This window comes from Coffea arabica, chromosome 2c (assembly GCF_036785885.1).
Source record: "Coffea arabica cultivar ET-39 chromosome 2c, Coffea Arabica ET-39 HiFi, whole genome shotgun sequence".
Taxonomy (NCBI): domain Eukaryota; kingdom Viridiplantae; phylum Streptophyta; class Magnoliopsida; order Gentianales; family Rubiaceae; genus Coffea; species Coffea arabica.
In genome coordinates this window covers 5,839,406-5,867,342 of record NC_092312.1, presented here as the reverse complement: position 1 = coordinate 5,867,342, position 27,937 = coordinate 5,839,406, and the positions used below count along the sequence as shown (strand labels likewise).

Sequence of the window (27,937 nt, the reverse complement as noted above, 5' to 3'; positions counted from 1 at the left end):
AAAAGAAGGAAAACATCGCATAATCTAGTTCCAAATTTGACGAAGCTTCTCAATATTTCAAATTTGTTTAAAAATAGTTAATGCATCTAAATATTGAATATTAGTTATTATTAAAGTAAAAATCGTAGTTGAAAGTAGTAGTAGTTGCAGTTACCTGCACGGTTACATGTCCAGAGAAAGAACTAACCAGGGAGCTGCAGAGGCCCCGTTCTGGGCTCGGACACGCGGCAGCCCAGGAAGAACCGATCTGGGCCTTGGCCCCCAGACCCCTGGCAGCAGCCCTGGGCCGCACCGACTAGGGCTCCCAGGGGAGGCGAAGGTCCGTCCCGAAGAGGTCGGGAGTAATCCCCCTGAGTGCGGGATACTATCTATACTGGGCAAGTCCCGCGTCGTGCGGAGGTCGGACTCCCTTCCAGGTATAAATAATAACACACATCCACTGTACAAGGTACGCTCACTATTGGCAATTTATCCTGGACCATTGCTACTTCCCGTGAACCTTACCCACCGGAGTACTAACTTGGCCGTCGGAGCGCCCTCGGGGACAACCCTCGGGCCCCCCCACCGTGAGATCACTTTTACTTGTTTTGCAGGTCTTGGATCAGCTCTCCCATCGACACCCCGAGCTCGTCAGTTCAGCTCGGTCCGGGGAAGCCCCGCGCTTCTTCAGTTGGCGCCGTCTGTGGGAACCGTAAGGTAAGTAAGATTGTGTTGATGGCCCGGACGCGATCCAAGCGTACGGCAGAGAGCACCGGCCCTGGGGGCGGTGGGGGGTCCCAGCGGAAAGAGGCTGGTGCATCCCAGGGGGCCGGTGGCTCAGCCCTTTCAGGGGAACGGAGGCAGCAGATCTTCCAGTTTGTGACGGAGAATCTCCCCATGCTGGAGGATATAATTCGACAGGCGAAAGAAGGAGAGGGGGCTGGGGGTGCACAGACCTCCAAGGCCAAGGGGAAGGAGAAGGAATTACCCCCTGATCCTTCGGAGGATGAGTCGCGAGACCAGCCCCCTAGGAGGAAGCGACCCCGGACTCCTCCCCGCCCCCGAGCCTCGGTGGTCGGGGACAGCGAGAGGTATTCCCGCGACAGGTCCGCGAGGAGTCACCTCAGAGACCCCTCTCCGAGGAAACCCACACGGAATGGGTTCGAGCGTTCCCCTGCTCGGTCTGTCAAGAGCCGGCCCCGCGACCCCCTTTATCTGGACCCTGCTCGGGATGAGCTCGAGCAGATCTTGAGGCCCCGGCCGTACGAAGACAACTATGCAACCTCGCCCTTTACCCGGGAGATAGAGGACTACCCCCTACCCCGGAGGTTCAAGATTCCGAGCATCGAGATGTACGATGCCTCTACAGACCCGGAAGACCACCTCTCGGTATTCCTGACGCATATGCGCTTGCAAACCGCCGCGGATGAGGTTCGCTGTAAGACCTTCCCTATGTTCCTAAAGGGGAAGGCGCGGCTCTGGTTCCAGGGACTGAAACCGGGATCTATACGGAGCTTTCCCGAGCTGGCCCGGCAGTTTGCAGCCCAGTTCGTCTCCTCGAAGGTATACGCGAGGAACGCAACCCACCTGATGTCCATCAGGCAACGGCCCGACGAGTCGCTGAAGAACTTCATGACCCGCTTCAATGCGGAGAGCTTGCAGGTCAGAGACAGGGATGAGAAAGTGGTGATGGCTGCCTTCACGAACGGACTCAGGGTAGAAGAGTTTTTCTACGACCTGGCCAAGAAGCCTCCCGCGCACCTGGAAGAGCTCCTTCGCAGGGCGCACGAGGCTGCTAATGCGGAGGAGGCAGGCCGTCTGAAGAAGGAGTCTGATCGGGAGCTTGGGGATCGGAGAGGTCGGACAAACCTCCCCGAGAACAAGGACGCCCCGTCCAAGAAAAACGTCTTCGACCGGCTCTCGAAGGAGAAGGCCCCTGCTCTGCTGCCACCCCCCGATAAGACCTACACCCCTCTAACACGACCCAGAGCTCAGATCTTGGCCGTTATGGAGGCGGAAGGACTAGGGGATCGGCCGCCAAAAATGGGGACGCCCCGAAACAAAAGGAACCAGGACAGGTACTGCGCCTTTCACCGCGACGTGGGACACGACACGGAGGGATGCTGGGCCCTGCGTAAGGAGATAGAGGACCTGATCCAGCGAGGCCTTCTAGGGCGGTTCGTGCGCCGACCAGGCCAGGAGCCCGGGCGCAACCACCACGGGGACAGGCACGAGGGACGGCGTCGGGACCGCTCAGAGCGGCGGGACGCTCCTCGGGGACACTCTCCCGACCCGGACACCCAGAACCTGGCGGGTGTGATAAACACCATTGCCGGAGGTCCCACAGGGGGGGACAGCCACGCAGCTCGGAAGAACAAGCGACCACCCCCCGAAGGCGACGATTCCTTGAAGCGCTTGCGCATGGACGAGGAGATCACCTTCGGGCCAAGGGATGCGGTCCCCCTAGCTTCTGGGAACCATGAGGCCATCGTGATAGACATTGTCACCAACAACTATCGGGTGAAGAAGGTATACGTCGACCAGGGTAGTGCGGTCGACATCATGTTCTACAGGGTGTTCAAGGAGCTCGGATTAAGGGATGACCAGCTCACCCCGGTCCGGACACCTCTGGTGGGCTTCACCGGACCACCCATCAGCCCGGAAGGGATGATCACCCTGATGGTCACCGTAGGTCAGGCCCCCAAGTGTCGGACCGTTCCCGTTAACTTCGTGGTGGTCAAGCAGTCGTCCCCGTACAATGTGTTCCTGGGGAGACCTGCTTTGAACGCCCTCCGGGCTATTCCCTCTACCTTTCACCTCAGCGTCAAGTTCCCCACTCCCGGGGGGATAGCCGAGGTGCACGGCGACCCAGAGGTAGCCAGGGCTTGCTACCTGGCCACTCTCCGGGGGCAGGAGAAGGTGGTCGCCCAGACAACCTGTTTGGAGCCCTACATCCCAGGGGATGAGGCCCAACAGCTGGGCACCCAGGATGAGATCGAGGAGTTCCCCCTGAGGAAGGAACGTCCCGACCAGGTCATCCGCATCGGGGCACTGCTGCCAACGATCGAGAAGGAAGGCTTGAAGGCCTTATTGAGGGAGTACTCCCAGGTCTTCGCGTGGACGGTGGATGACATGCCCGGGATCCCTACGGACCTGGCCGTCCATCACCTCGACGTGGACCCTCACTTCAAGCCAGTAAAGCAAAAGAAGAGGAGTTTCGCCCCCGAGAGAAATGAGGTGATCAGGCAGGAGGTCGGCAAGTTGTTGGAGTCCAAGATCATCCTGGAGGTCTACTACCCAACCTGGCTGGCCAACCCCGTCCTGGTCAAGAAGGAGGACCTGACCTGGAGGATGTGTGTAGACTTCACAGACCTTAACAAAGCCTGCCCAAAAGACTGCTTTCCCCTACCACGGATTGACAGGTTAGTAGACTCTACTGTGGGCTTTGACGTTTTATGCTTTCTGGATGCATTTAAGGGATATCACCAGATAGAGATGGCCGAGGAGGACCGGGACAAGACCTCCTTCATCACCGAGGAGGGAACCTACTGCTACAGGACCATGCCCTTCGGATTGAAGAACGCGGGAGCAACTTACCAGCGCCTGGTGAACAAGCTATTCCAAAACCAGGTCGGCAGGAGCATGGAGGTTTACGTGGACGACATGATCGTCAAAAGTCGAACTGACCAGCGCCTCATACCCGACCTGCGGGAGGTCCTAGACATCCTACTGAAGAGCCGGATGCGCCTAAATCCGAAGAAGTGCACTTTTGGGGTCAGATCGGGAAGGTTCCTCGGTTTCCTGGTGTCCCGAGACGGAATCCGGGCCAACCCGGATAAACTCCAGGCCATCATGGACATGGCCCCTCCGAGGAGCGTGAAGGAGGTCCAACGGCTAACAGGAAGGATGGCCGCCCTGAATAGGTTTCTCTCGCGATCCGCGGTCCGGGGGCTGCCCTTCTTCCGAGTACTGAAAGCGCCGAAGGACTTCCACTGGACTGAGGAGTGCCAGAAGGCCTTCATCGACCTAAAAACCTACTTGGCCGAGCTACCATCTCTGACAGCCCCAGGGCCGGGGGAGACCTTATTCCTATACCTATCCGCCTGCAACGAGGCCGTCAGCGCGGTCCTGGTGCGGGAGGATGAGGGGGCTCAGAGGCCGGTGTATTACGTGAGCCGAGCTCTACAGGGGCCAGAGACACGATACTCGCCAGCCGAGAAGTTGGTCCTTGCCTTGGTACATGCGGCACGCAAGCTCCGCCCTTACTTTCAGGCTCACGGCATTGTAGTCCTGACCGACCAGCCCTTGCGTCAGATACTCACCAAGCCCGAGGTCTCGGGCAGAATGACCAAATGGGCTGTCGAGCTAGCCGAGCACGACATCGGCTATCAACCCCGCAAAGCCATCAAGGCCCAAGCCTTAGCGGATTTCCTTGCCGAGGGGGCTAGCTTGAATCTAACCGAGCTAAGTCCCCAACACGAGGAGCGGTTGCCGAAGGAGCCCTGGGTGTTGTTCGTGGACGGGGCCTCCAGCAAGGAAGGAAGCGGGGCGGGTCTGCTACTCATTTCACCTACCGGGGAAGAACTGACCTACGCCCTCCGATTGGACTTCCCCGCGTCCAACAACGAGGCCGAGTACGAGGCCCTGCTCACAGGATTGCGGATAGCCCACCAGATGGGGATAACCGCGATCCAGGTCAGGAGCGACTCACAGCTCGTCGTCCTCCAAGTCCTTGGGGAGTACGAAGCCAAGGACGAGGTTATGAAGAAGTACCTGGCCAAAGTACGAGAAGCGGTGGCTTTGTTCGAAACGTTCGAAATCGAGCGGGTGCCAAGGTCCCAGAACAAGCGGGCAGACGCCCTTTCAAAGTTGGCGTCCTCCTCATTTGCCCACCTCAGCAAGGAGGTATTGGTGGAGGTGCTAAAGCAGAAAAGTATCGATCAGGTCCAGGTCCTGGCCATAGACAGCTCGGCCACCTGGATGACGCCCCTCGTGGATTTCCTCAGCTCGGGTGACCTCCCCGAAAACAAAGCCGAGGCCCGACGCATCCAGCTCCGAGCTGCCAAGTACGCCTACGCCGGGGGAACCCTCTATAGGAGGTCGTACCTGTCCCCCTGGCTAAAGTGCGTCACACCCGAAGAAGGTGATTACGTCCTGCGCGAAGTCCACGAAGGAATATGTGCGGCCCATGTGGGGTCCCGAATGCTGGCTAAGAAGTGCCTCCTTCTGGGCTACTATTGGCCCTCCGTCTTCCAAGACGCAGCGGATCTGGTCCAGAAATGCCGAGCCTGCCAGGTGCACGCTTCGCTGCGCCATCAGCCAGCTCGGGAGATGGTCCCCATCCACAGTCCTTGGCCCTTCGCCCAATGGGGGATAGACCTCCTAGGTCCCTTTCCCCGAGCCCCGGGAAGATATGAGCACCTCGTGGTAGCCATAGACTACTTCACGAAGTGGGTGGAAGCGGAGCCCCTGGTCTCTATCTCGGGGAAGGCGATCCAGAAATTCTTTTGGAAGAACATAGTTTGCCGGTTTGGGATTCCGCATGTCCTGATATCTGACAACGGCCGCCAGTTTGCCGAGAACCCTTTCCGGAGCTGGTGCGCCGAGCTCGGAATCATCCAGCACTTCACGTCGGTTGGTCACCCCCAGGCCAATGGCCAGGTGGAGAACGCTAACCGAACTGTCCTGCAAGGGTTGAAGACTAGACTGGAGTCCGCCCAATCAAGCTGGCTGGATGAGCTCCCCAGTGTCCTCTGGGCTTACCGCACTACGCCCAGGACGGCTACTCACGAGACCCCGTTCTCCCTAACATACGGAGCAGAGGCTGTGGTGCCCGCAGAGGTTGGTCTTCCCTCACCCAGAACGCAGAACTTCGTGGCAACACCCAACGAGGAAGAGCTTAGGTACAACTTGGACATGCTCGAAGTCAGGCGGGAGGAAGCGGCTATCCGAATGGCTAAGTACAAAAGCCAGCTCGCTCGCTATCACAACGCCAAAGTAAAGACTATACAATACCAGCCAGGAGACCTCGTCCTGAGGAGGAACTCGATAAGCCGAGTACACGGCTCCAACAAGCTCGACCCAAAGTGGGAGGGCCCCTACAAGGTCCTTGAGGCGAGCCAAGCTGGCTATTGCAAGCTCGCTAAGATGGATGGATCTGAAGTACCCCGGACTTGGCACTTCTCCAATTTGCGGTTGTTTGTGGCGTAGGTTAAACCAGGATGTTCAATGGCCTGTACTCTGGAATCTGAATTTTTGTTTTTCCATTCAAATTACAGCTCGTTTTAATTTTCACTTGTACTTGTTTCATTTTACAATTTTCAAACCTGCACCTTACACTAGCACATTCAGCATTCCCTCGCTCAACGTCCTAGTGGGGGGCTAGGGGTAGTGGATGAAGTGTGAAGTGTTCGGAGGTGAAGTGTGTGAAGTGTTCGACCCAGGAGGTCGGCACGAACGCGCTTAATGAAGTGTGAAGTGTTCGACCCAGGAGGTCGGCACGAACGCGCTTAATGAAGTGTGAAGTGTTCGACCCAGGAGGTCGGCACGAACGCGCTTAATGAAGTGTGAAGTGTTCGACCCACGAGAACGCGCTTAATGAAGGGTGAAGTGTTCGACCCAGGAGGTGAACGCGTGTGAAGTGTTCGACCCAGGAGGTCGGCACGAACGCGCTTAATGAAGCGTGAAGTGTTCGACCCAAGAGGTCGGCACGAACGCGCTTAATGAGGTGTGAAGTGTTCGACCCAGGAGGTCGGTCTTAATGAGGAGTGAAGTGTTCGACCTGGGAGGTCGGCTCGAACGCGCTTAATGAGGAGTGAAGTGGGAGGTCGGCTCGAACGCGCTTAATGAGGAGTGAAGTGACCTGGGAGGTCGGCAAGGACGCGCTTAACATTTAAAGCACTCAGCCCCAAGGGGTGAGGTGTGAGGTGTTCGACCCCGGAGGTCGGCACATAGCATTGCGAGTGGGCGAGGAAAGAAGGAAATAATCCTGGGAAATCTTGTGTATACATTGCAAGCCTATCTATTACAAAGCTTCCGAGCTGCCTATCTATTACAAAGCGCCCTGACTATCTACCGTAAAATTTCCGAGCTGGTAATCTCCTTTGATGTCTGTTCTGCCTGCTGGTGTCCCGACCGGGGTGGAAGCTGAAAGTACACCTTAAGCATGTTGAGAGGCGTATGGTGAAGGCTATTCAGGAGCCCGGAAGCAGGAAACCCCTTCCGTCCTGGATGGACCTCCAAGAGCATTTTCAACTGGAGCATGGTCACATCCGTACAAAAAGACAGAAAGGGTTTCTGGAGTGGCTACCGCCCTAGGCCACCGGCTCTTTCCCGGCAGCTCTGCCTGGAGACCCGTCCTCCTCCAAGGGAACCTCCTCTAGGTCTGCTCCTACGTCGGTTCGGCGGACCAGGCTCTTCAGGGCATGCCCCTTCCGGTACCCATCAAAGAGCCAGTCCAGCCTATCCTCGGCCGCAGGATCGTAGTCCTTGAAGTCCGCCACGTCGAAGCCGGGTAGGTTGAGGCCCTGCACCTGGGTCAGGGCCCGCGTAGAGCCAACCTGGAGGATGGGCTGGTTGAGGAGGGCGATGTCCATCTCGAACTGATCGGAGGAGATGAACTCCCGAACAGCCTTCTTCCGCTCTCGGCTGACGGTGCCGGAGAGCTCCACGGCATGCTCCTCCTTCAGCCTGGCCACACCAGCCCTCTCCTGGTCGAGCTCCGACCTGGTGGAGGCGAGCTGGACCTGGGCGGCGTCCAGCTCCTTCTCGGCCTTGTCTAATTTGGCCTTGAGGGAGCTGGCCTCCTGGAGGGCCTGGGAAAGCTTCCTCTCCGCCTCCAGGTTCTTCTTCCGCAACTTCTCCAGATCGGGAGACAGCTCAGAGAAGCGGGTGGCCAGGGCGGCACCGGCAGCGTTGGACTGGAAAAGAGAGAAAGCAGGTCAGCATGCCACATCACTTAACCCAGGCACGGGGGTGAAATTAACCCCTGGGTGATACTTACTTGGGCCTGGGCGGTATAATACGCGTCCAAGAGCTCGGGGGGGCTGGCCAGCTCCATCCACTTCTTGTCCCTGGGAAGGACCGAGCCCACCATCAGCTCGCGAGCCACCTCGGGGAACTGGGCTCGGTCGTTGATGGAGAGTTTCCAGGACGGGCAGAAGTGGCGGGGGTCATGCATCGTGGGGGCTTGGCCCGGCTTCAGGGGAGCTATGTGGCGGAAGTGCCACAAGCTCGGGGGAGTCGACTCCTGGACCTGCTCCTCGGCAGAGCCCACGCCCAGGTGGACTGGTCCCCCGGAGACCCGCGCAACAGGAGGCTGTGCGGAGACCAGGGCGAGCTTCTTCTGCCCAGCCTGAGAGGGCTCGTCCCCTCTGCCCCTCTTCTGTCCGGCCGCCTTCTTTTTGCTGGCGGCCTGCTTGGAGGGGGATGGTTGCGATGTCTCCTTCTGGGGGGCTGAGCCGCCCCCCGGGGTGGAAGCCCCACCCGGGGCCCCCCGAGCAGCCCCGGGCTGGGGGTCGGGAGTGACCTCCTCGAGGGGTGCGCCCAGCAGTTGGGAGAGCTTCCTCACTGAAATGAACACCAGGTCAGCCGAACGAAAGACAGTAAAAGGCAAAAAAGGGAAAATCTATACGCTATGAATAAAGACAGGGACGGAGCCAGCGTTACAGGTGTCGAGTTTGGGTTGGGGGGTCGCCACTTCCCCAGAGGATCCGGACAACGTCCCCAACAGCCCTGCTGCGGAGATCTGCTCGGAAGAGATCCTGGTAACATCGAGCTTCACCTTGGAGCCCAACAACGGGCTGAGGGTCTCGTAGTCCAGGTCCTTCGGGTAGGGGTCGGCCTTGACCCCCCCAACCTTCCACACATTGGGAGGAAAATGTGTGGATCGGACAAAGAAGAAATCCTCCTTCCAATCCTTAACGGAGGAGGGGAGGCCGAAGAACAACTCCTGGGCCCCTTTCCCTCCATTGGTCTGGGGGCCCCGACGGGAGAAGTAGTACCACCCCGGGAGGGAAGACTTAAGAATGAAGGCGGCTCGGAAAAGGGAGAGAGAGTAGGGGATGTCGCAGAGAAGGCAGTAAATCAGGAATCCGGTGATGATCCTGATGGAGGTAGGGTGAAGTTGGGTGATTCTGAGCCCCCAGTAGGTCAGAATATTGGTCAGAGCTGGATGAATGGGGAGACGGAGCCCTGCGATGAGCTGCTCCCTGTAGATAGCCACGAAGCCTGGGGGAGGTCGGCAGGCTCGGTCGTCGGGCCCGGCCGCCCTCGGCTCGAAGGCCGGGGGGATGGAGTACGACTCGGCCAGCTCGGCCACGTCCTGGGGCGACAGGGTGGCCTCCTGTAGGTTTGGGTAACCATAGGAGAATTCGGGATCCTCCCCCTGCTCCGAGGTAGGGGTCCCCTCAGAGGGATCCCTGTCCTCCCCAGCTCCGCCCTGGGCCCCGCCAGGGGAGTCATGGGGGGACTGGGGAGAGGAGGTGGTTGCGGCCTCTTGCTCAAGGTAGGCGTCGAGCTCAGCCGTTTCCTCTAGAGCGCGGGCAGAAAAAGGATGGGATGAAGGAGACTGGGGTGAAGGAGAGCTCATGATGTCAGTAGGCTCGGGCAGGTCAGAGGTGTGGAAGCTGGGACTAGAAGCAGAAGAAGGGGAAAGAGGGGGAGGAGAAGATGGTGACGAAGATGAGGGTGAAGGCGAGGAAAGAACGATAACTCGGGGAGCTCTGCGGCGGACTGATACTACAGCAACAGAGGAGGAGGAATGATCCGACATAAAAAGTGGGGGGTAGCAGAGGGCAAAAGAGACACCGCGAAGAGGGAAGATGAATCGCAAAAAGGACTTACTGATGACGGCAGAAGAAGGATTGAAGGCTCGCCGGAATCTGGGCACAGGACGCCGGAGGTTGCTGGAAAATGGAAATGTGGGTGCACAGGGAGAGTGATAACTTGAAATGCACAAGAAGAAGCGGAAATGGCAAATGGGACAGATGAGTATTTGGCATCCCCTATTTATAGGGGGAAGAGCGGAGGGAGAACGGTTGCGTGAATTTGAACCGACCCTCATGTGAACGCATTTAATGCGGGCACGAAAACCGAAGAGGCGGGACAGCTGAAAGGACGTGGGCGCAGCGTCCCTGTGACAGCACTGTACCAGAGGTGACCTCGGCAGGGTAGTGCGCGGTTCTGGCCTCCCACGTGGCGAAGATAGATTAGGTCTGTCTGACAGTCCTACCTAATCTAGGGGGTTAGTGCAGAGGCCCCGTTCTGGGCTCGGACACGCGGCAGCCCAGGAAGAACCGAGCTGGGCCTTGGCCCCCAGACCCCTGGCAGCAGCCCTGGGCCGCACCGACTAGGGCTCCCAGGGGAGGCGAAGGTCCGTCCCGAAGAGGTCGGGAGTAATCCCCCTGAGTGCGGGATACTATCTATACTGGGCAAGTCCCGCGTCGTGCGGAGGTCGGACTCCCTTCCAGGTATAAATAATAACACACATCCACTGTACAAGGTACGCTCACTATTGGCAATTTATCCTGAACCATTGCTACTTCCCGTGAACCTTACCCACCGGAGTACTAACTTGGCCGTCGGAGCGCCCTCGGGGACAACCCTCGGGCCCCCCCACCGTGAGATCACTTTTACTTGTTTTGCAGGTCTTGGATCAGCTCTCCCATCGACACCCCGAGCTCGTCAGTTCAGCTCGGTCCGGGGAAGCCCCGCGCTTCTTCAGGATAAAGCCAGATTCCTTTGGTAAAAGAGGAGTCAGTCAATCAATTATGCAAAAGACTAATCATCCTGCCCTTCACTTCCGACACACACAATCTCAATGTCAAATAATGGAAACCCAAATTAGAAAGAAAAATAATTGGTAGTGGCAGCAGTAGTTCTTCTGTAACATGACTTCACATGAACGCTACAATTGCCATTCGGTGTTGCCAACACGTACGTCAGTCCAAAATTAAATTAACACAGGAACAAAACGTATTCCAGCTTTTTTTCTTTTTTCCTTTTTAAAGCAGTAAACACACACACACACACACACCAAATGCTTTGTTAATACTCAAACATTTATGCTGCTACCATTATTATTTTATGTGTATTCTGACAAAAGCATGATTAGTCCATATTCGCTACAAGAATAGTACGTTGGTTGAATCAACTTCTGCTCCCATGTGTTGCAAAGCATCTTTACGACTTCTGTGTTGTCTCAAGGAGAAGTTGCACGCAGCAGCATTTATATAAAATGGATTGGTTCTTGCTCTGTTGTTGCCATTAGGCAGTGGAAGCTTAAATTGCTAGTAATTAAATTGTTACTCTGACTGATGATTTTCTTCCGGGTGAATTCATTAATTAAACGTCAACCCGCCAAAGGCATCGACACAATTAGATTAAATACGTAATCAAGGCAGGCATCCATGTTCATATTGATGATTTCCCTCCATCAGCGTGCATGCCCGTAATCATGCAATTTACCAATCTATAATGGTTTATTATTGCAATCATGGGACGTAGCAACAGCTGCATATTTTAGGGAAGAGAATTACAAAAGTATATTAAAAATTCCCCTTTTTTTTTCCTTTTCGTTCATAATTAGAGACACCTCCGAGATCAATAGTAGTGGGAGTGTTATTTTAAAAAAAAACAATACTTAGTTGAGACGGGATCAGAAAAAACAAAAAAAAAAAAGGGTAAATAAATAGAAAAGCGAAATGGCAGACTTTTGGGTACTTTGAAAGATTAAGCTGAAATTTGATATGTTTTTTGCGTACACATTGGGCCTTCAGAAAATGAAACCACATGGATGGCAGCGTACTAATTGACTTAACAATCTTAGAATAATGAAAGTAGTTCGGCTCAAAAGTGAATTGGTCTATCAATAATAATTGGAATTGATTACTTTATTTTAAAGTAATTGAGCACAAAAAAAAAATTATTTTTTTTAATTATCTATACGCATGAATATAAAGTCGGTGGTGAAGTCAACAAGAATTCGGAATTCATCGCGCTGCTGCAAATAACTTCTTTTCCACCCTACTCCACGCACAAATTTGCTTGCGATCGCCAATTGATGGATATCAAATCTCCTTAATTAATTAGCTACTAATGCTACAACTTATTTCTTGTACCATAACATTTCTGAGTCAACCTCAAAGTCGTGTTAAACTTGAAAGAATCTGATTACCAAAAGAGCAAACGTAAATGTACGTTTTACACTTGAAACCACATGTTGATGCTTTCATCTTTGCTGATTGATTGGTTGGCTGTTCCGAGGGGATTAATTATGGTAGGAGCACATATTAATTCTATGACGGGTTTTCTTTCCTCCTAAAACTTCTGCCTGGATCGAATAAAGGACGTGCAAGTAATCGAAGTTAAATCTCGCGTGCCTGTTAAAAATTGAACGGCTTCAAGTTTGATATAATTATCAGAGACCCCATCAGCCCCCTTCAGAAATTGATACTAACATTCCTCCATCCCATTCCTGTCCCAACTCAAGAAACCGAGTGGGCTGGTCTTGTTCTCCATCAAGCAACAATGAACCCAAATGCAATAGTGAATGGAGCCATTCAAATCAAAAGCACAAAAGTCCATTATTGATAAGGTAAGATTAGGACCATAAGGACTCAAAGCAACATATACAAGACTCAGTATGTCCCTGTATCTTATTTCCTGCTAAAAAGTAGAGAAAAAAGATAACAAGTCTTGGGAAAAGCAGCTTAGTCCTCTGTGTTTTATTTCCTGGTAAAAACAAATCAAGTTGTTCGGTCTTGAGTCATGGACTCAATGTCCCTTACCAGACGCTCCAAGTTGCCATAAGACGACCCTCCTTCGTTCAGGCATGTCCTAGCCAATTGGGCCATTTCCTCAGCCCTTCGAGAGAATTCCTCATTCCTCACCACCATCAAATCCCTCACCATTTTTTCGATTGTAGCCCTATCACAGGTATCCTTCATGTCCAATCCCAGCCTCCAAACCTCACTCACAAACCGACTGTTCACTTGCTGGTCCAGAAAGTAAGGCCAACAAATCATGGGCACACCTGCGTGTATGCTCTCCACAGTCGAGTTCCACCCATTGTGGGTCAAAAACCCACCGACAGCAAAATGGGCTAGGACCTCTTCCTGTGGGGCCCAGCTCACAATGTACCCCCTCTGCCTCGTTTCCTCCCGTACCTCCGCCGGAACCTGACTCTCCCAATCCTCCCCTGCGACAGAATCCGGCCTTATTACCCACAAGAATCTGACGCCACTGTTGGCCAGGCCGTGCCAGAACTCCATGAGCTGGCCCTTGGTCAATGTTGCAATACTTCCAAAACTGACGTAGATCACAGACTTTGACGGCTGAGAGTCTAGCCACGTCATGCAGCTCCTGTCTACGGACCATAAGCTATTGGAAGTGGGCGGCAGCGACGCCGCTTGCTCGGCCAGCTTGTTTTTATGGTGGGCGTGGAGCGGTCCGATGGTGTAGATGTTGGGACAGACGGTACGCATGTGGGATAGTATGGGTCCGTCTAAATCCTCGAACGTGTTGACTATGAGGCCATAGGCTCTGGAATTTTCTTGGCCTTCTGTTTTATAGAGTCGCATGCTTTCGTCGTCTGGGTCACCAGAACGGCAAAAACTCGGCAGGTCACGTCGCCGGAGAAAGCTCTCCATCCCCGGTACACCTTTTATGAGTGTGTCCAAGTCATCCCCTGTACATGAGACTTGTGTTTCACTTCCATTCTCAAAGTCAAGAACACACGTCACCATAGACTATATAGCATGACATTACAACCAAGAATCTATGTTTTCAGAGGCGAACCAAGAATTGACTCGATCGATTTCAAGGATCAAATCGGATAAAATGATGTCATAAATACATATATATATATATATGTGTGTGTGTGTGTGTGTGTGTCCATATATTTTTTAGAATGAAATTAAGAATGTACATGTAAATACTTCTAAGTCCTTGGGCTGCAGCGCATAAGATAATTAATCTAGAAAGACTAGAATGATAGCAAGAATCATGTAAACATGCAAAAACTAAAGTTGCAAATGAAAATAATAAAAGAAATTTATGCGTAGTTCTAATTATTCAAAACATTTTGGGGTCAAAATGCAATATAAAAAAATTTTAGATTTAAAAAGGAATTTCCTATCATTTTTTCTTCCTCGCCGCCAGTGGCTTTCCCGTGCTTTCTTTGGCATCCAAAGCAATCCAGACTTCCTGTTCCAGTTTGTGTACGTCTTCCTTTATTATTATTTTTTTCTAATATTTTGTTTTGTTTCATTTTTCAAGTCATCACCATTCTTCTTCTATCTAATGCTCTCTCTCTCTTTCCTTTTTTTTTTTTTTGCCCTTTATTGACTCTCGCAAACATTCACAAGCACACATGGAACCGTCCTCCATTTTTGTCCATTCCCATCCAATCCCTGATTTCTTTTCATCTCTTTGCTGATTCATTTTTTCCTTTTTTTTTTCATTTCAGATCTAGCAATCTGCCTTTTTGTCACAACTTATTAGCACTTTTACTATTCATATCTATTTTATTGTAAATTGTAATATTTTATGTATTTAAATTATTGAATGCTAGATTATATTATACTTGAAAATGTAAGTAAGAGACATATAATTTGTTGTATAATAATATTGAAATTATAGAAAATAACTTTGTACTTTAGTCCTTATATTCTCAAAAAAATTATGATTCATGACTCTTGAAATTTTGCAAACTGTTGTGAAAGATTCATGCATCATAACTACATTCTGAGGATAATATGCAAATTGCTTTCTTCCATTAAATGATTGGAGACATTACTACATTTTGGTTCTTGGACTCACTAATTAAGAGGGAAAATTATTTCTGTTGTTGAAATTAATTAAAAGGGAAATTATTTGTTTCAGACGAAATGAAATTGTTGGACTAGCCATGCCCAAGTTGCCATAATTTATTAAAACAAAATAGAATATGCAAGTCAACTATATTGATTCGAAGTTAATATCATGATCTATATACATATAATATATATTAGAAGGTATTTTTTTATTGATTTGATACAGTTAGATAATTCATCACCTGATTAATTAGAATCATCTAGGATCATACTTGATGCTATGATTATATTAATCTTTTAGAATTACAACAGCGGTAATATAAAGCAGAAAATATTATATGCTTGTAAAAAGTACTGGTATTCCTCCTCAAAAAATTATTAAGGAAAATCCCAAAATTTTTAAGAAATAAATGAGAGGAGAATTCATGAACTATTCTGACATTTTTACCACATCGGAATTGCATTATTTTGAATTAGCGAAAAAATAGGCTGATACAAAGTAAGCTTTTGTTTGTAAATTTGAAGAATCCAAAATTATATAATGCTAAAAGGTTAAAAAAGAAATTTGTACAATATTATACGTACACGAAATATTAACAAACAAAAGCAATCACGAAATATTAAAAAAGAATGCAATTAGAACAAATTTAAAACTCTATCTTACGTACATGAAATATTAACAAACAAAAGCAAGTAGCAACTTGAGAACAACCAAAAAAAAAAAGAAAAAAAAAGGAAAGGAAAACAACATACTCTTAAAAGGCATAATAAATTATTATAGAAATTGAGTGAGTTTAACTACTATTATAAAAGTAAAATAAGCATGGGTTTTTATTTCAAGTTTCATTTTTCTTTTAAATAAAAATTAAAAAAATTGATTGAAAATATATATATGAGAATTTTGAATACAAATTAATCAATGAATTATTAACACATGTCCAAATGTAAATAGTTGGGCATTTGTATATTGAATCTTGTATTTATTATTTTGAATTACTTTTAAATAAGTTGGGCATTGAATACCCAAATAAAAAACCCAATCCGTCCAATGAATAAATTAGGTTATTTTTACCTAACCCAATAAAACCTATAATTCAATTGACCCAATCCATCATTTAAAATTAATGGCCGGATTGTTGGATTTTAAGCTTTTTTTGCCGACTCTAATTGGAAGCCTAGTCAATTCCCGTTTCAATCCATCAAATCGGGCGATCTGATCTGAATTTAAAAATAGTGCCAAGAGCTGTGACAAACTTTTCGACCAATCATTAATAGTAAACTTTTCGTGTTAGGTTTTTCATCACGCGTTCTCCTGTTGTGAAAAAGAAAAATAGTAAAAGCAGCACGATAAAAAGTTGAAGGACATTAACATTAATTTCACTCTATAGTATATCACAGGTAACCTATTTTTATTTTTTACTTTTTAAGCTCATTTTAATCTACCCAATGTATCGATCACGGTTTATGAATCTAAACATTGAACTAGTAACAAACGTACGTCAAATTATTACCTACTAAATTATGTTGATCATACAGTTTTCTAACTTTTCTTCTACGAACTTCTGAGTGAGGATATATATGACAATACGTACGGGATTGAGACTTAATTTTTTCGCAAACACCATGGCGTGTGTTGTAAGTTGTGACAGATAAATTGAACCAAAACACTAGGAAAAAAATGAGACGAAAGCTTAAAATAAAGATTGGTATACGTACCGTTAAAGGGTATCTCTCCGGCTTCAATGAGCCTGGGAAGGCAAAAGCAGACCCAGAGACAACACGGACTGACTGTTCGGACATAAACAATTGGGATACCAACCTCATTTGCAGCATCGCAGGTGAACCCCAAGCATCCATCAGCTATGATAAAGCTGACGGGCCTGCGTTTTTGATGGCTAAGGCAGCCAGAAGTCAGCATGTCCTTGAAGATTAGCTTGCCTTTGGACTTGAGAGAATCAAGCAGCACCGCGAATTTACCTCGAGAACGCGGATCATCTTCTGGCAGACCGTCAGGGATGGTCTTCAGTTGAAACCCCGGATAACATTCGAATCTAGATTGGATATTGGCGTAACGTAAAAGCCGGCCGTGCATGTGCTCCGTGACGACGAAGGTGATGTGCAGACCCGCAAGACAGAGAAGCTCTGCTAACTTCAACATGGAGTTGACGGGGCCTTGCAACGGCAGGGGAAAGATGAGTACATGGGGCGGGAGCTGGGGCTTCTGGTTCATTGGTATTGACTGGTGAAAGGCTTGCCTTGCGTGATAATAATTATGTCTTCTGATAAACGAAGAAGATTGGAAGCAGTAGGGAGTAGGGAGTAGGGAGTGATCGAGTTTTTTATAAGTTGGACGATTTGATTTGATTTGATTTCCTTTTCCACAATTCCACTGACAAGGCTAAAATTTCAAGGCAGGGTGGCAGAGAACTAGGGGAGATGCACCACGTGCTCAATTAGTCGTTGATTTGCGTTTTCCAATTTTAAAGTAGTAGTAACTTTTAGCATTATCTTCCAAATAGTATATAACCTTACTAGGCTTTGTTTGGATTGGACTTTATTTCTCAAAATTTATTTGCTTACATTATCATTACAATTTTTAATACACATTTTTACCTTCTCAATTACCTTTTTATCTCACATACATCACATCACAAAAAGTGTTACAGTAAAAATATCTCTAATAATTCACAAAAAGTGCTACAGTTTAATAGTTCGGATTCTAGCGGAAGATAACATATTAATCTTATCATTTTGCTAATTTTCTTCACCCGTGAATTCAACACAGGGCTGCTGCCAAGACTGTATTCCCATACATTGCACCAAATGCCGAACTTACAATTCAGAAGTCTAAGTGTAATTTGGACTTTAGAAAAAGGAGTACGTCAGTCATTCCAACCAACATGTACAGTTGCCGTGGAAATATATAATGGCAGTATCATTTGCCGTGGGAAAAACAATTAAAGGCTCACAATAAAATATGGGGATAATTTCATAAACCTTTCTTGATGTTTTTGATAATTTCATTAAGTTCCCTTAAAATTTTAACAATTACATATAACTGACACTTTTGTAAATAAACCTTAGACTTGTCAAAAATTCCTAAAATGCCCTTTGCTTATAAAGTTTTAAGGGAAAACTGCACGGATCATCCCTTACATATCACTGATGTAAAAATTTAATCCCTCAGAATGAAAACGATCACTTTTAGTCTCTAACAAATTAAAAGTGATCAACTTTGGTCCTTGATCACTTTTTCGTTCGAAGTTTAGCCGGAACTAGTCACGAGCAGGCCGCGTGACTAATTTTTAAAGAGTAAATGTGGCATATTAGTGTAATGTTGACTGAAAATGTAAGGGACTAAATGTCCTATATCTCAATTAAGTATTATACAAAAATGGCTAATCACTTTTTTACATTAAAATTTTCCAAAAATACCTTGAAAAAACACACGGATTGTGCAACAAAAAAAAATTGGTTTTGGGCCAAATATCTAATTCCATCCACCTTTTTATTATAAATAAATCCTCCCTATAATTTTCAAAAACCCTAGATATATAAGAAAAGGCACTAAATGGAATTTCCAACTCAAAACTAGAATCTCGTTATATACAAAAAAATGCATCATAGAGAAAGCAGATTTGCACAAAAAAAATAAATACTCCAACAAGTAATTTATGAATTACTTACCAACAAAAAAATCCAACAAGACAAATAATTCATGCTCTACACAATTGAGAAATCAACTAAAATCTCGAATTATTGTTTTAAGTTTGACTATAATTTTCTCCAATATTCAATTACAAAATAAACAATAAGCCAAAATGAAGCAAAACAATAGTAACCTTGGCAAGATTCCAGACAAATGTTACATGAAATTTCAACCTCAATAATATGTCTCCTGTCTCCAATGTTGCCATTAACCTTCGGACAGGATCATCATTTTCCATGGTCAAACAAAACAGCACCACTTGTACTCTTGAACTCTTGTTGAACTCTCCTTCATGGTCAAACCAAGCATCATTTCCATAGTATCAAACCAAGTAGCCCACATCCAGAGTCCGGCATCACTAGTCTACCGGAAATGATAGAGAACGGAAGTGTCATAACTTTCCAAACCAAGCCAAGGGCCCCATTGGTTCCAGCTGCAATGGTGGTTCTACTATTGCTCCCTCGGTGTTAGAATTGAAAGAGGCGATCGCTGAGATGAAGGTAAAAAGAGTATCGTCGGCGGTGGTGTGCTCGTCAAAGGAATTAGAGATGAGGTAAAGAAAAAAAAGGAGATTGCTTGCTAGAGGTACCAGTCATGAGAGAAGAGGATCTCTGTGCATAAATTAGGGTCTTTAACATCTGTGAGTTGATTGAAAATAAGCCAACTTATCTGCCACATCCCCCAGTCTTGTTTGGTCTATGATAATTTTGAAGAAATTGAAGAGGAAAAATTTGGGAAAATTATATGTCAAATCTGTGAGTTTGATTGCTTTGTTTGGATTGTGAATTATTTGTCAAATTATATCTGCTTACATCATCATTACAATTTTCAACGCATCTTTTTATCTTTTCAATTACCTTTTTATCTCACATACATCACATCACAAAAAGTGCTACAGTAAAAATATCTCAAATAATTCACAATCCAAACAAACCCGTTTTGGAAAGAAAGGGATTGATAGTCTCTTATATATTCGGTCAATGTTACACTGGTATACCATATTTATCCTTTAAAATTTGGTCACGTGATTTGCTCATGACTAGTTCCGGCTAAATTTTGAACGAAAAAGTGATCAAGGACCAGCGCTGATCATTTTTAATTTGTTAGGAATTAAAAATAATTATCTTTATTCCGAGGGACTAAATTTTCATATCAATTATATTTTAGGGACGATTTGTGCAGTTTTCCCAAGTTTTAAATTACCAATCCCAAATAATTATAAACTAATATGGTATAAATATAAGAAAAGAGCGTCAAATTTCTAATACCCATTTATCATTCAATAAGAAACAATAATAGTTCTATCACTATAACAAAGTATTTTTTTATGGTATGCTACCGTGGATATATATCCTTTCTAAATTGGAAAAAGAAAAGTACTATCATAATTCTTTTAGGTTTTGTGAAATTTTGGACCAGTAGAACAATCATAGTTTGATAGTAGTTTTGGGGTATATCTTTTTCGAGTTATTATCGCTTCTGATACCAAAAAAAAAAAAAGAGGAAGAAAGATTGACAAAAATTTAGTCACATTCAAAGTTGTCAAAAAAAAAAAAAAAGTCACTAGTTCAACATTGGGTGGCGATAAAATTTAAGGTCAATATTGATAGTTCCGTGGTTTTAATAGCAAAACATTAAAAAAAAAGAAATAAGAAGAAAAAAAGAAAAGGAAAAATAGTTACAAAACTTATTCTTTGTATTAGCAACACCCAATATGTAATTTTATTAAAATGTTAACAAGTGGACAATAGAAGTGGGGAAGAGAGACGAGTTGGGTAGTACGAAAAAAGGAGTGTAAGTGAGAAATTTCGAGTTTGAGACCTCCTATTTATATTTAAAAAAAAAACAAGTAAACGATAGAGATGGATATAATTTTTGGAACCTTCCGAGAGTTCAACGAAATTATATTTAAAAAAAAACAACATTTTTCGGTGGAGTAGTGGTTAGACATCTGGTCAAGGTTGTAAACTTGTAATGAAAGTGACAAGGAATCTGGTTTCCAAATTTCAATAGCCACGTCAGCCAGGATGGGCGTTTGTTAATTTAATGAGGACATCAAGTCGATGAGCTAGGTGACAACGTTGGGCTTTCGAAACTCCACGTCCACTCAGAGGGGGATCCATTAGTTTGTCTTTGGACTATTTTCTTTAATGTAAGCCCAACAGCCCGTTCTCAATTTTGTGTTTTCTAGTAGCACCCCACTTAATACGTGTTGTTCTAATATGGTTATTGTTTTCTGTATGTTCTTGAATTAAATTGCATAAATTTATGTTATCGGTATTTTAAATGTTTGTTAAATTACGTTATTATTCTTAAATAGTATTAATTAAGTGGATAAGGCGGAGGATCTAATTTGTATAACTTTCAAGTTATGAAAACTTAAAAAGGTGAAATGTCACACGAGAGGTGGGAATGATGTATCCTTCATGTATAAACATGACCTAGAAAATTACTACTTTCCATAAAGAGATATCATCATTAATTTTAGAGCATTGACATATGTGATCTAGAGGAATTCCTGACCACTTTTATAACTTGGCCTGTATTCATAATGAAAACGTATATATTCAATACCTCTATCCTTTCAGAAGTTGGAAGTATAATCTTAGAAAACAGGAATCGTAACATAAGATCAGCCTTCAGTATTGAAACCAATGTGACACTTTTGCGATCTAAAATATTCGCTATGTTTTTATTGGAAAACTGCTCAATTTGGTCCCTCACATTTTTTGAGAAAAGAAAAAAAAATCCTTTTTTAGTTTATCACATTCAAAATCGGCCAAAATAATCACTCAGATATAAAAATCTTGCGGGTTTGGTATCAGAGCTCATTTTTGCTTTGTTTTCGGACAAAAAAACGCACACCTACCTCATGTGCCCATAATTGCAAGGGCAAAATGGAAATAAAAATTGTTTTCCCTTACCTAAAGAAAGGGAAAAAAGACCACTCCCTCCCCTCAAATTTTCAGCTACCAAATCCCAATTCACAACAACAAGACTTTAGCAAATGCACATTAACAAAAGGTGATGAAGAAAAAGACATAGGGATCAAATTAGAAAAGGGTACCAATGATCGAGAAGCACTGGTGGATCATCAGACATGATAATTTTACAAAGATGAGTGAGAAAGAAGGACAGTAGAGCTTAAATCCATCTGATTATGGTGACTGATTCCACCACTTTGATACCTTTTTGATAATAAAGGGACGATTGTGTAAAAGATTGTCTAAATAACATAATATTGTAATTTATTGCATATAATAGAATATTATAATGCTATATGTGTTATTTGTGAACTTGTTGAAAGTTTTGTTACTCGGAATTGGGATTTGGTGGTTGAGAATTAGAAATAGAGTTTGGTGTTTGAAAATTAGGGGGGGGAGAGGAAGAGAGGTATTTCTTTTAGAAAGAGACATGAATTTTGTTCCCATTTCACCCTTGAAATTATAGGCAGGTACACGAGATGGCGCAAGTATTTTGGTCAGAAAACTGCACAAAAATGAGCTCTGGAATCAAATGGACAAAACTTTTATAGCTGAGGAACTAGTTTGACTAAATTTGAATGTGAGTGACAAAAAATTTCTTCGAACTCGCAAGGGAGCAATTTGACAATTTTCCCTTTTAATAAAGAACTTTGATCTCTTTGACTTCTATCAGAAAAATATATGTTTCTTGAGTTGAGCTGAATATATGTGTAATAAAGGATATTGCACGCTAACAAATGTTCTTTTTAGTTTTCATTTCTTTGAGTTTTTCAATACAAGTTATGTTTTCATAGAATAAGACATGTATAAAAATAAAATGAGAGAGAGAGAGAGACAACAAGAGAAGGCATTTTATTGATACACGCAGCAACAAAATTATTTGTTACCAGGACAGGACTCGGGAGGGGGCACGAGAAAACAATAACACCAAGAGAAAACAAAAAAGGAAAATGATGCCACGATTTCATGAGCTTGATATCCTAACCTATACTACGAATTTTTTTTTTTTTTGGGGTGGTTACAGGGAGGGGGAACGAGAAAGCAAAAGAACAATGGTACATCATTAGTCCAAAACAAAAGCACCAAGAGAAAGATAAGTGGTAAACGTTGTACGTAGTCACCAAAGTGGCTTTTTCTGGCTCATCAGCTTGATATCCTCAATTAGACGGTTCAAAGCATTGTACGAAGATCCCCCATTGCTCACACTTGCTTTAGCCAATCTAGCCATATGATCGACCTTTTTCGAGAATTCATCCTTCCTCTCCTCCATAAGATCCCTAACCATCATCTCAACAATATCCCTATCACAAGTATCTTTCATGTCCAACCCCAGCTTCCAAACTTCCCCCACATACCTACTATTGATCTGTTGGTCAGCAAAGTATGGGCAACAAATCATAGGCACTCCCTCAACTATACTTTCCAAAGTCGAGTTCCAGCCGCTGTGAGTTAAGAAGCCACCAATCGCAGGATGGGCTAAAACCTCTTCTTGCGGAGCCCAACTCACGATGCACCCTCTCTCTGTAGTAGCTCGACACAATTTCAAAGGAATCCCAGCATCATTTTCCTCGTCTAACCCGGTAATGGACCCTGGCCTTTGAACCCACAAGAATCGCACCCCACTGTTGGCCAAACCGTGCCAGATCTCCAGGAGCTGCTTTTTTCCCATGAGGGCAAGACTCCCAATGCTAACATAGATAACAGATTTTGCAGGTTGGTTGTCAAGCCAAGAAATGCAGCTCTTGTTTTCTTTCCACAGGCTATTTGTGGAGTTGCGATCATTTTTTGACTCTCTTTCTGAAGCTAGCCTAGTCTCTTTGTGGGTGTGGAGGGGTCCGATGGTGTAGACGCTTGGAACAAGAGTTTTGAGTTGAGAAAGTATTGGACCCTCGAGATCTTCAAATGAATTGAAAATCAGGCCCTGGCATCTCTTCATTTGTCGCTCCTCCTTTAACACGCGCTGGATTATTGGGTCATTTTGGTCAGGTATGCGAAAAAAGCTTGGAAGATCTCGACGCCTCAAGAAACCTTCCATTCCTGGAATGCTGGTTACCGGTGCATCCAAGTCATCATCTGTTTAAAGTGATTGCGACAGTTAAAACTCAAAAACTGCGTGCGAGGGTTATGATTTTTTATATGAACAACCTTCCATTGAAGATATGCATGGCTTGTAACAGTAAAATTGATCGTAGGTTTCATGCACTGATTAATCCGTAGTCCATGTGATGCATTTTAGGCTGAATCTTTCAGCAAACTTGCATGTAATACAAGATTATTGCGTCTCTGACTTTACAAGGAACCTTCCTACTTGAACTAAGCATAAAACGAAAAAAGGTTTAGCTTTATAATACTTGATTTCGCAGCCAAAAACTTCCAATGTACGGTCTACATGTTACTGAGGGGGAAAAAAATAGAAGTAGAGCTTTTCCTATCTACAACTGTAGGCTAAATATACAGGTACGAAGAGGTTTCGAATCATAAGTAGATCTTTTTCCGCACATCTATGCAACTGTGTTAAACTCTTAATCTTTTATTGAGTCATATTAATAGTTCAATAATGCAACTTTTTTCTAATTAACAGCCAGTTTACATGTGGTTAATTATCCTCTTAATGTAGAATCCTAAACTAATCTGAACTGATAAAACTTTACTAATAGGCTTTTATTTAAGAAATTGATCATTCAAGAAGCATCACAGTTTTTAGCATAACTATTATATATCTTTCTAGAGCTTTACTTGATTATGTTAAGACACGTGTTTCAGAGCTTAAAGCTAATCATAATGGTTGAAATATCAAAGACCAAAAGCAAATCATGAGGCAAACTGATTAAAACATGTTGCAGGTTGCACAAATATGAGTATCTTGATATTTCGTTTAGCAATAATTTTGGTGATGTTTTGTTAAATGGGAAGAAAAAAAGGTGTAAGAAGTGTTTTCATTGCAACAGTTAGCAGTTCCAGCAGTTTCTCTTGCAAACAATTTGAATTGCATGCAATATATATAATATAATCAAGTCTTTTGGTATAAAATCTTCTTTTCCTTAATGTAAGTGTTTTGGATGTTTACCCTTTTAAGTTTTCCTGAAATAGAATTCCTCTTAGCCAAACACGGAAAAAAAAAATACTATACGAAAGGAATTTCAAGATTCTGATGCCTTATAATATATACATAACGAAGAAGTTCTAATTGTAGTTATAGATATAGTTAAAAAGAAGCAGCTTCATAATTCGGAAGAACCTAAACATAGTTACATAGTTTAGTGATAAACGGAAGACAATATCATTAATTTGAAAGAAGATCTGCATGCAAGAATAGATTAGGGAGGCAATCCCACAGAAATTTAAGCGTCGCAGATTTCAATCAAATGTTTTGCCAGAGAATGAACAACCTCATTATGCCGTCTAAGAGCCAAATATCTTCGCTGCACCGGAAGGATGCCGGAGGCCAGGAGCCATTCTCATCGACAAAATTGACGTAATGACTTTTCGCTAACGGTCAAATTCGTAAACATGCGGAGGCATTTTGACAATATGATTTTTTGGATAACAAGTCTGGCGTTGAATTTTAAGACTACTGATCTCCAAAAATCGATTGTTAGCATAGCATGCAACACATTATACTCTTCTGGTAATACATAGCATGGAGAATAAACAACTGACCTTTAAAAGGAAAATCTCCAGCTTGAATAAGCCTGTTTGCAGATAAGATTGACCAGAGACCACAAGGACTGATGGTATCAAAATACATGAGTGCAACTCCAAATTCTGCAGCAACATCAACTGCAAATCCGAAAGCCCCATCTGCTATAATACAAGTCAAGGGATTTTGAGCATCATCAGAAAGAAGCACACTAGACCTTACAATCTCCCTGAAGAGTGGTAAGCTCACAGCTTCCATGGAATCCAACAACTCCCCTATCTGTTCTCCGGTCAGCGTCTTATCTGCCGGGAGGCCATCGGGTACCGTTTCAAACCGGAAATGGCCAGCATAACGCTTAAAACGGCTAGAAACGTCGGTGCAACTCAGCAAGCGACGCTGGATGTGGTCGGTGTTAAGGAAGGTGACTTGAAGATGACTGGAGCAGAAAAGCTCGGCCAGCTTCAGCATGCAATTTACGGGACCTTGAAGGGGCAAAGGGAAAAGCAGGACATGAGGAGCACTTGACGGCTTTTGATGACTATCCATGGCAAGTAACGCTGTCCCCCACTGCCTCCTTATACTAAATTGTTTTTTTGATTGGATTGGGTCCTAACCTTTTGGAACACTCAATTGGCTGTTGCAATGAAACCAATTTGTTTGGATATCTAGATTTTCAAGTGCATCTAACTGGTCACGATGGAAGTACAATTTACTACATGCATAGGCCGTCTTTTTATACCCGCAAGGTGGGATTGCGGGCCATGCAATTTTTAAATTTTTAGGAAGGCTCCAAACAATTAAAGCTTTTTGGGGGGCCTAGAGATGTAGACGATGGGCTCTTTTGGATTTGTACGTGCATATTTAGAAATCTTACCACTTCCATCATAAGGTTACCTGTTCAACTTTGAACTTATCCGTTTATACGACACCACTTTTACTACCACACTTCCACCAAATTACTTATAACACTCTAGTAATTTGGTGTGAGTACTGTATAAAGGTGTTTGTACGTTAAAAGTAGAACGACTAGTAGCATTAGGAATAGGGTTTGTCTAATAATAATAAGTGTACGATGGGTATTCATTAAAATATATTTCAGGTGTCAAATTTATAAAAAAGTAAGACTAATTAGAAAAATTGTATAAATGCAAAATAAAGTAATAATTATTACAATGTATATATATATATATAATAAATTCTGTAGAATGTAGGTATGTAAACGGGCGTTCAGTAGGCACCCGTTAAAAAAACCCTTAGAAATACAAGAAAATACAACATCATCATCATCAATCACTGGTTTTGTTTTGTTCCTTTGTATGATGAGTGTTGTGTTAGTATCAATGAGTTGCATTCGAACAACTTGCATTCGGTTGTGTTAGTATCAATGAGATACAATCGAACAACTTGCATTAGGATAGTTTTCAGTTAACTCTTACAAGTGTCTCATCTCACACACAAAAATGCTGTCAGTATCACAACTTCACAAGTTGCTCCATTTAATTAGTAGCCCTTAATTACTGGCCATATTGTACGAACTTGTCCAGTTGGACGGCGCAACTACTTTTGTTAGCGTTTAAAATAATAGTTGGGGACTTAATTTGGCTGGGTTGCGGGGAAGGCATTGAATGTGTGTTTGTTTATGGTTTTATGTTAAGGTGTGGATATGGCTTCCACTTTCCAATCAGGTTGATGCATGATATAATAGCCGTCGAATGTGTATGATAATACTAACACAGACAGGAAGTTAACAACTAGTGGCGATTCTCTTTTATTTTTGTAACTCTTGAGATGGTGAATTCTTGGGATAGGTCAATATCATAATATACTATTTAGCTGGAAGAGAAGTTAGATGATTACTCTAGTCTATTCGACGATGTTCTCAATATCGGAGGTGGCAAGTGGCCTCCCGGCCCTCCCCTCCCCAACTTGATTTGATCTACACCCGTCTCTAGTCCCCACTTGAAGCCACGAGGAAAAGAGCTGCGAATAAATCACAACCATGCCTGCACGATTTCAATGAGTTTTGAATACCTTTCAAGACTTCATCAACCATTATTTCTACGTCAAAGATATGTGTAAATTAACAGCTCCTAGATATAATTCTATTAAAATCCCCCCAATTAAGTCCAATTAACAACCTCAAAAAGTTGCTGCTTACATTATGAGCAGGGCAGAATTACCTTCAAAAATGTCGTATGGTTGAGAACCGGGGTGGTTCTGTCTACCAGACATTCATTGAGTGCTCGTTAAAATGTACTTCAGACATTAAATTTTTTAAAAAATAAGATCAATTAAAAAATATATATATATAAATGCAAGAAAGAATAATAATTATTAATACACACACACATATATATATATATATATATATATATATATATATATATATATATATATATATATATATACACGCACACGACATAGGTTATGTAAAATTTAGATAGGTATATCACTTAATTAGTTAGTACACAGTGAATGCCATTAGAAAAGCCCTTGCTCGTGCTCGAGTAATTATTAATGTACATGTGTAAAGTTCAGTCTAGTTTGAATCCTAAAATAGCGTGGTCCTGAATCCATCACACCATGTTGGGCATGTTCATCGAACGGGGACGTGGAAGACCACATGGTTGATAAGGAAATTAGATGCGCAATAGTTAGTTCTTTGTTTTGTTCCGTTGTTACGTGGGCAAATATTTCTTTGGATTCTGGATCCATGGATACGATTCCCGTTTCTGATCATTAATTACTACAGCATATCTACAGATTTGACTCTACGTGGTTGTGGGTGTAGTTGAGAAGCCAAGGAAATATG

The 27,937-nt window shown here is 44.5% G+C and overlaps 3 protein-coding genes across 3 annotated transcripts; 1 reads left to right on the top strand and 2 right to left on the bottom strand.

Annotated features, from left to right (window-relative positions):
- The first annotated feature begins 166 nt into the window (after nucleotides 1-166).
- On the top strand, nucleotides 167-6,189 carry LOC140023717 (uncharacterized). Its single transcript, XM_072073100.1, has 2 exons — nucleotides 167-399; nucleotides 594-6,189. Exons 1-2 carry the CDS (start codon nucleotides 167-169, stop codon nucleotides 6,187-6,189), a joined length of 5,829 nt encoding a protein of 1,942 aa, XP_071929201.1.
- A 6,349-nt stretch (nucleotides 6,190-12,538) lies between these two features.
- On the bottom strand, nucleotides 12,539-17,141 carry LOC113730424 (7-deoxyloganetic acid glucosyl transferase). The gene is made up of 2 exons (XM_027255088.2): nucleotides 16,509-17,141; nucleotides 12,539-13,666 (listed from the first exon to the last, which is right to left on the bottom strand). The coding sequence occupies exons 1-2, from the start codon at nucleotides 17,020-17,022 to the stop codon at nucleotides 12,726-12,728; spliced, it is 1,455 nt and encodes a 484-aa protein (XP_027110889.1). The 5' UTR covers nucleotides 17,023-17,141; the 3' UTR covers nucleotides 12,539-12,725.
- A 5,280-nt stretch (nucleotides 17,142-22,421) lies between these two features.
- Nucleotides 22,422-25,809, bottom strand: LOC140034950 (7-deoxyloganetic acid glucosyltransferase-like). Its single transcript, XM_072073868.1, has 2 exons — nucleotides 25,146-25,809; nucleotides 22,422-23,558 (listed from the first exon to the last, which is right to left on the bottom strand). Exons 1-2 carry the CDS (start codon nucleotides 25,669-25,671, stop codon nucleotides 22,603-22,605), a joined length of 1,482 nt encoding a protein of 493 aa, XP_071929969.1. The 5' UTR covers nucleotides 25,672-25,809; the 3' UTR covers nucleotides 22,422-22,602.
- Nucleotides 25,810-27,937: the final 2,128 nt, after the last annotated feature.

Bases quoted from the DNA above. Each gene is read 5' to 3' on its own strand.
- LOC140023717 (XM_072073100.1), top strand. From the start codon at position 167: ATGTCCAGAGAAAGAACTAACCAGGGAGCTGCAGAGGCCCCGTTCTGG. The intron at 400-593 runs GTCGGACTCCCT...CTTGTTTTGCAG, and splicing joins AAGTCCCGCGTCGTGCGGAG to GTCTTGGATCAGCTCTCCCA.
- LOC140034950 (XM_072073868.1), bottom strand. From the start codon at position 25,671: ATGGATAGTCATCAAAAGCCGTCAAGTGCTCCTCATGTCCTGCTTTTC. The intron at 23,559-25,145 runs GTCAGTTGTTTA...CACTTTAAACAG, and splicing joins TGGAGATTTTCCTTTTAAAG to ATGATGACTTGGATGCACCG.
- LOC113730424 (XM_027255088.2), bottom strand. From the start codon at position 17,022: ATGAACCAGAAGCCCCAGCTCCCGCCCCATGTACTCATCTTTCCCCTG. The intron at 13,667-16,508 runs GTACGTATACCA...TCTCATGTACAG, and splicing joins CGGAGAGATACCCTTTAACG to GGGATGACTTGGACACACTC.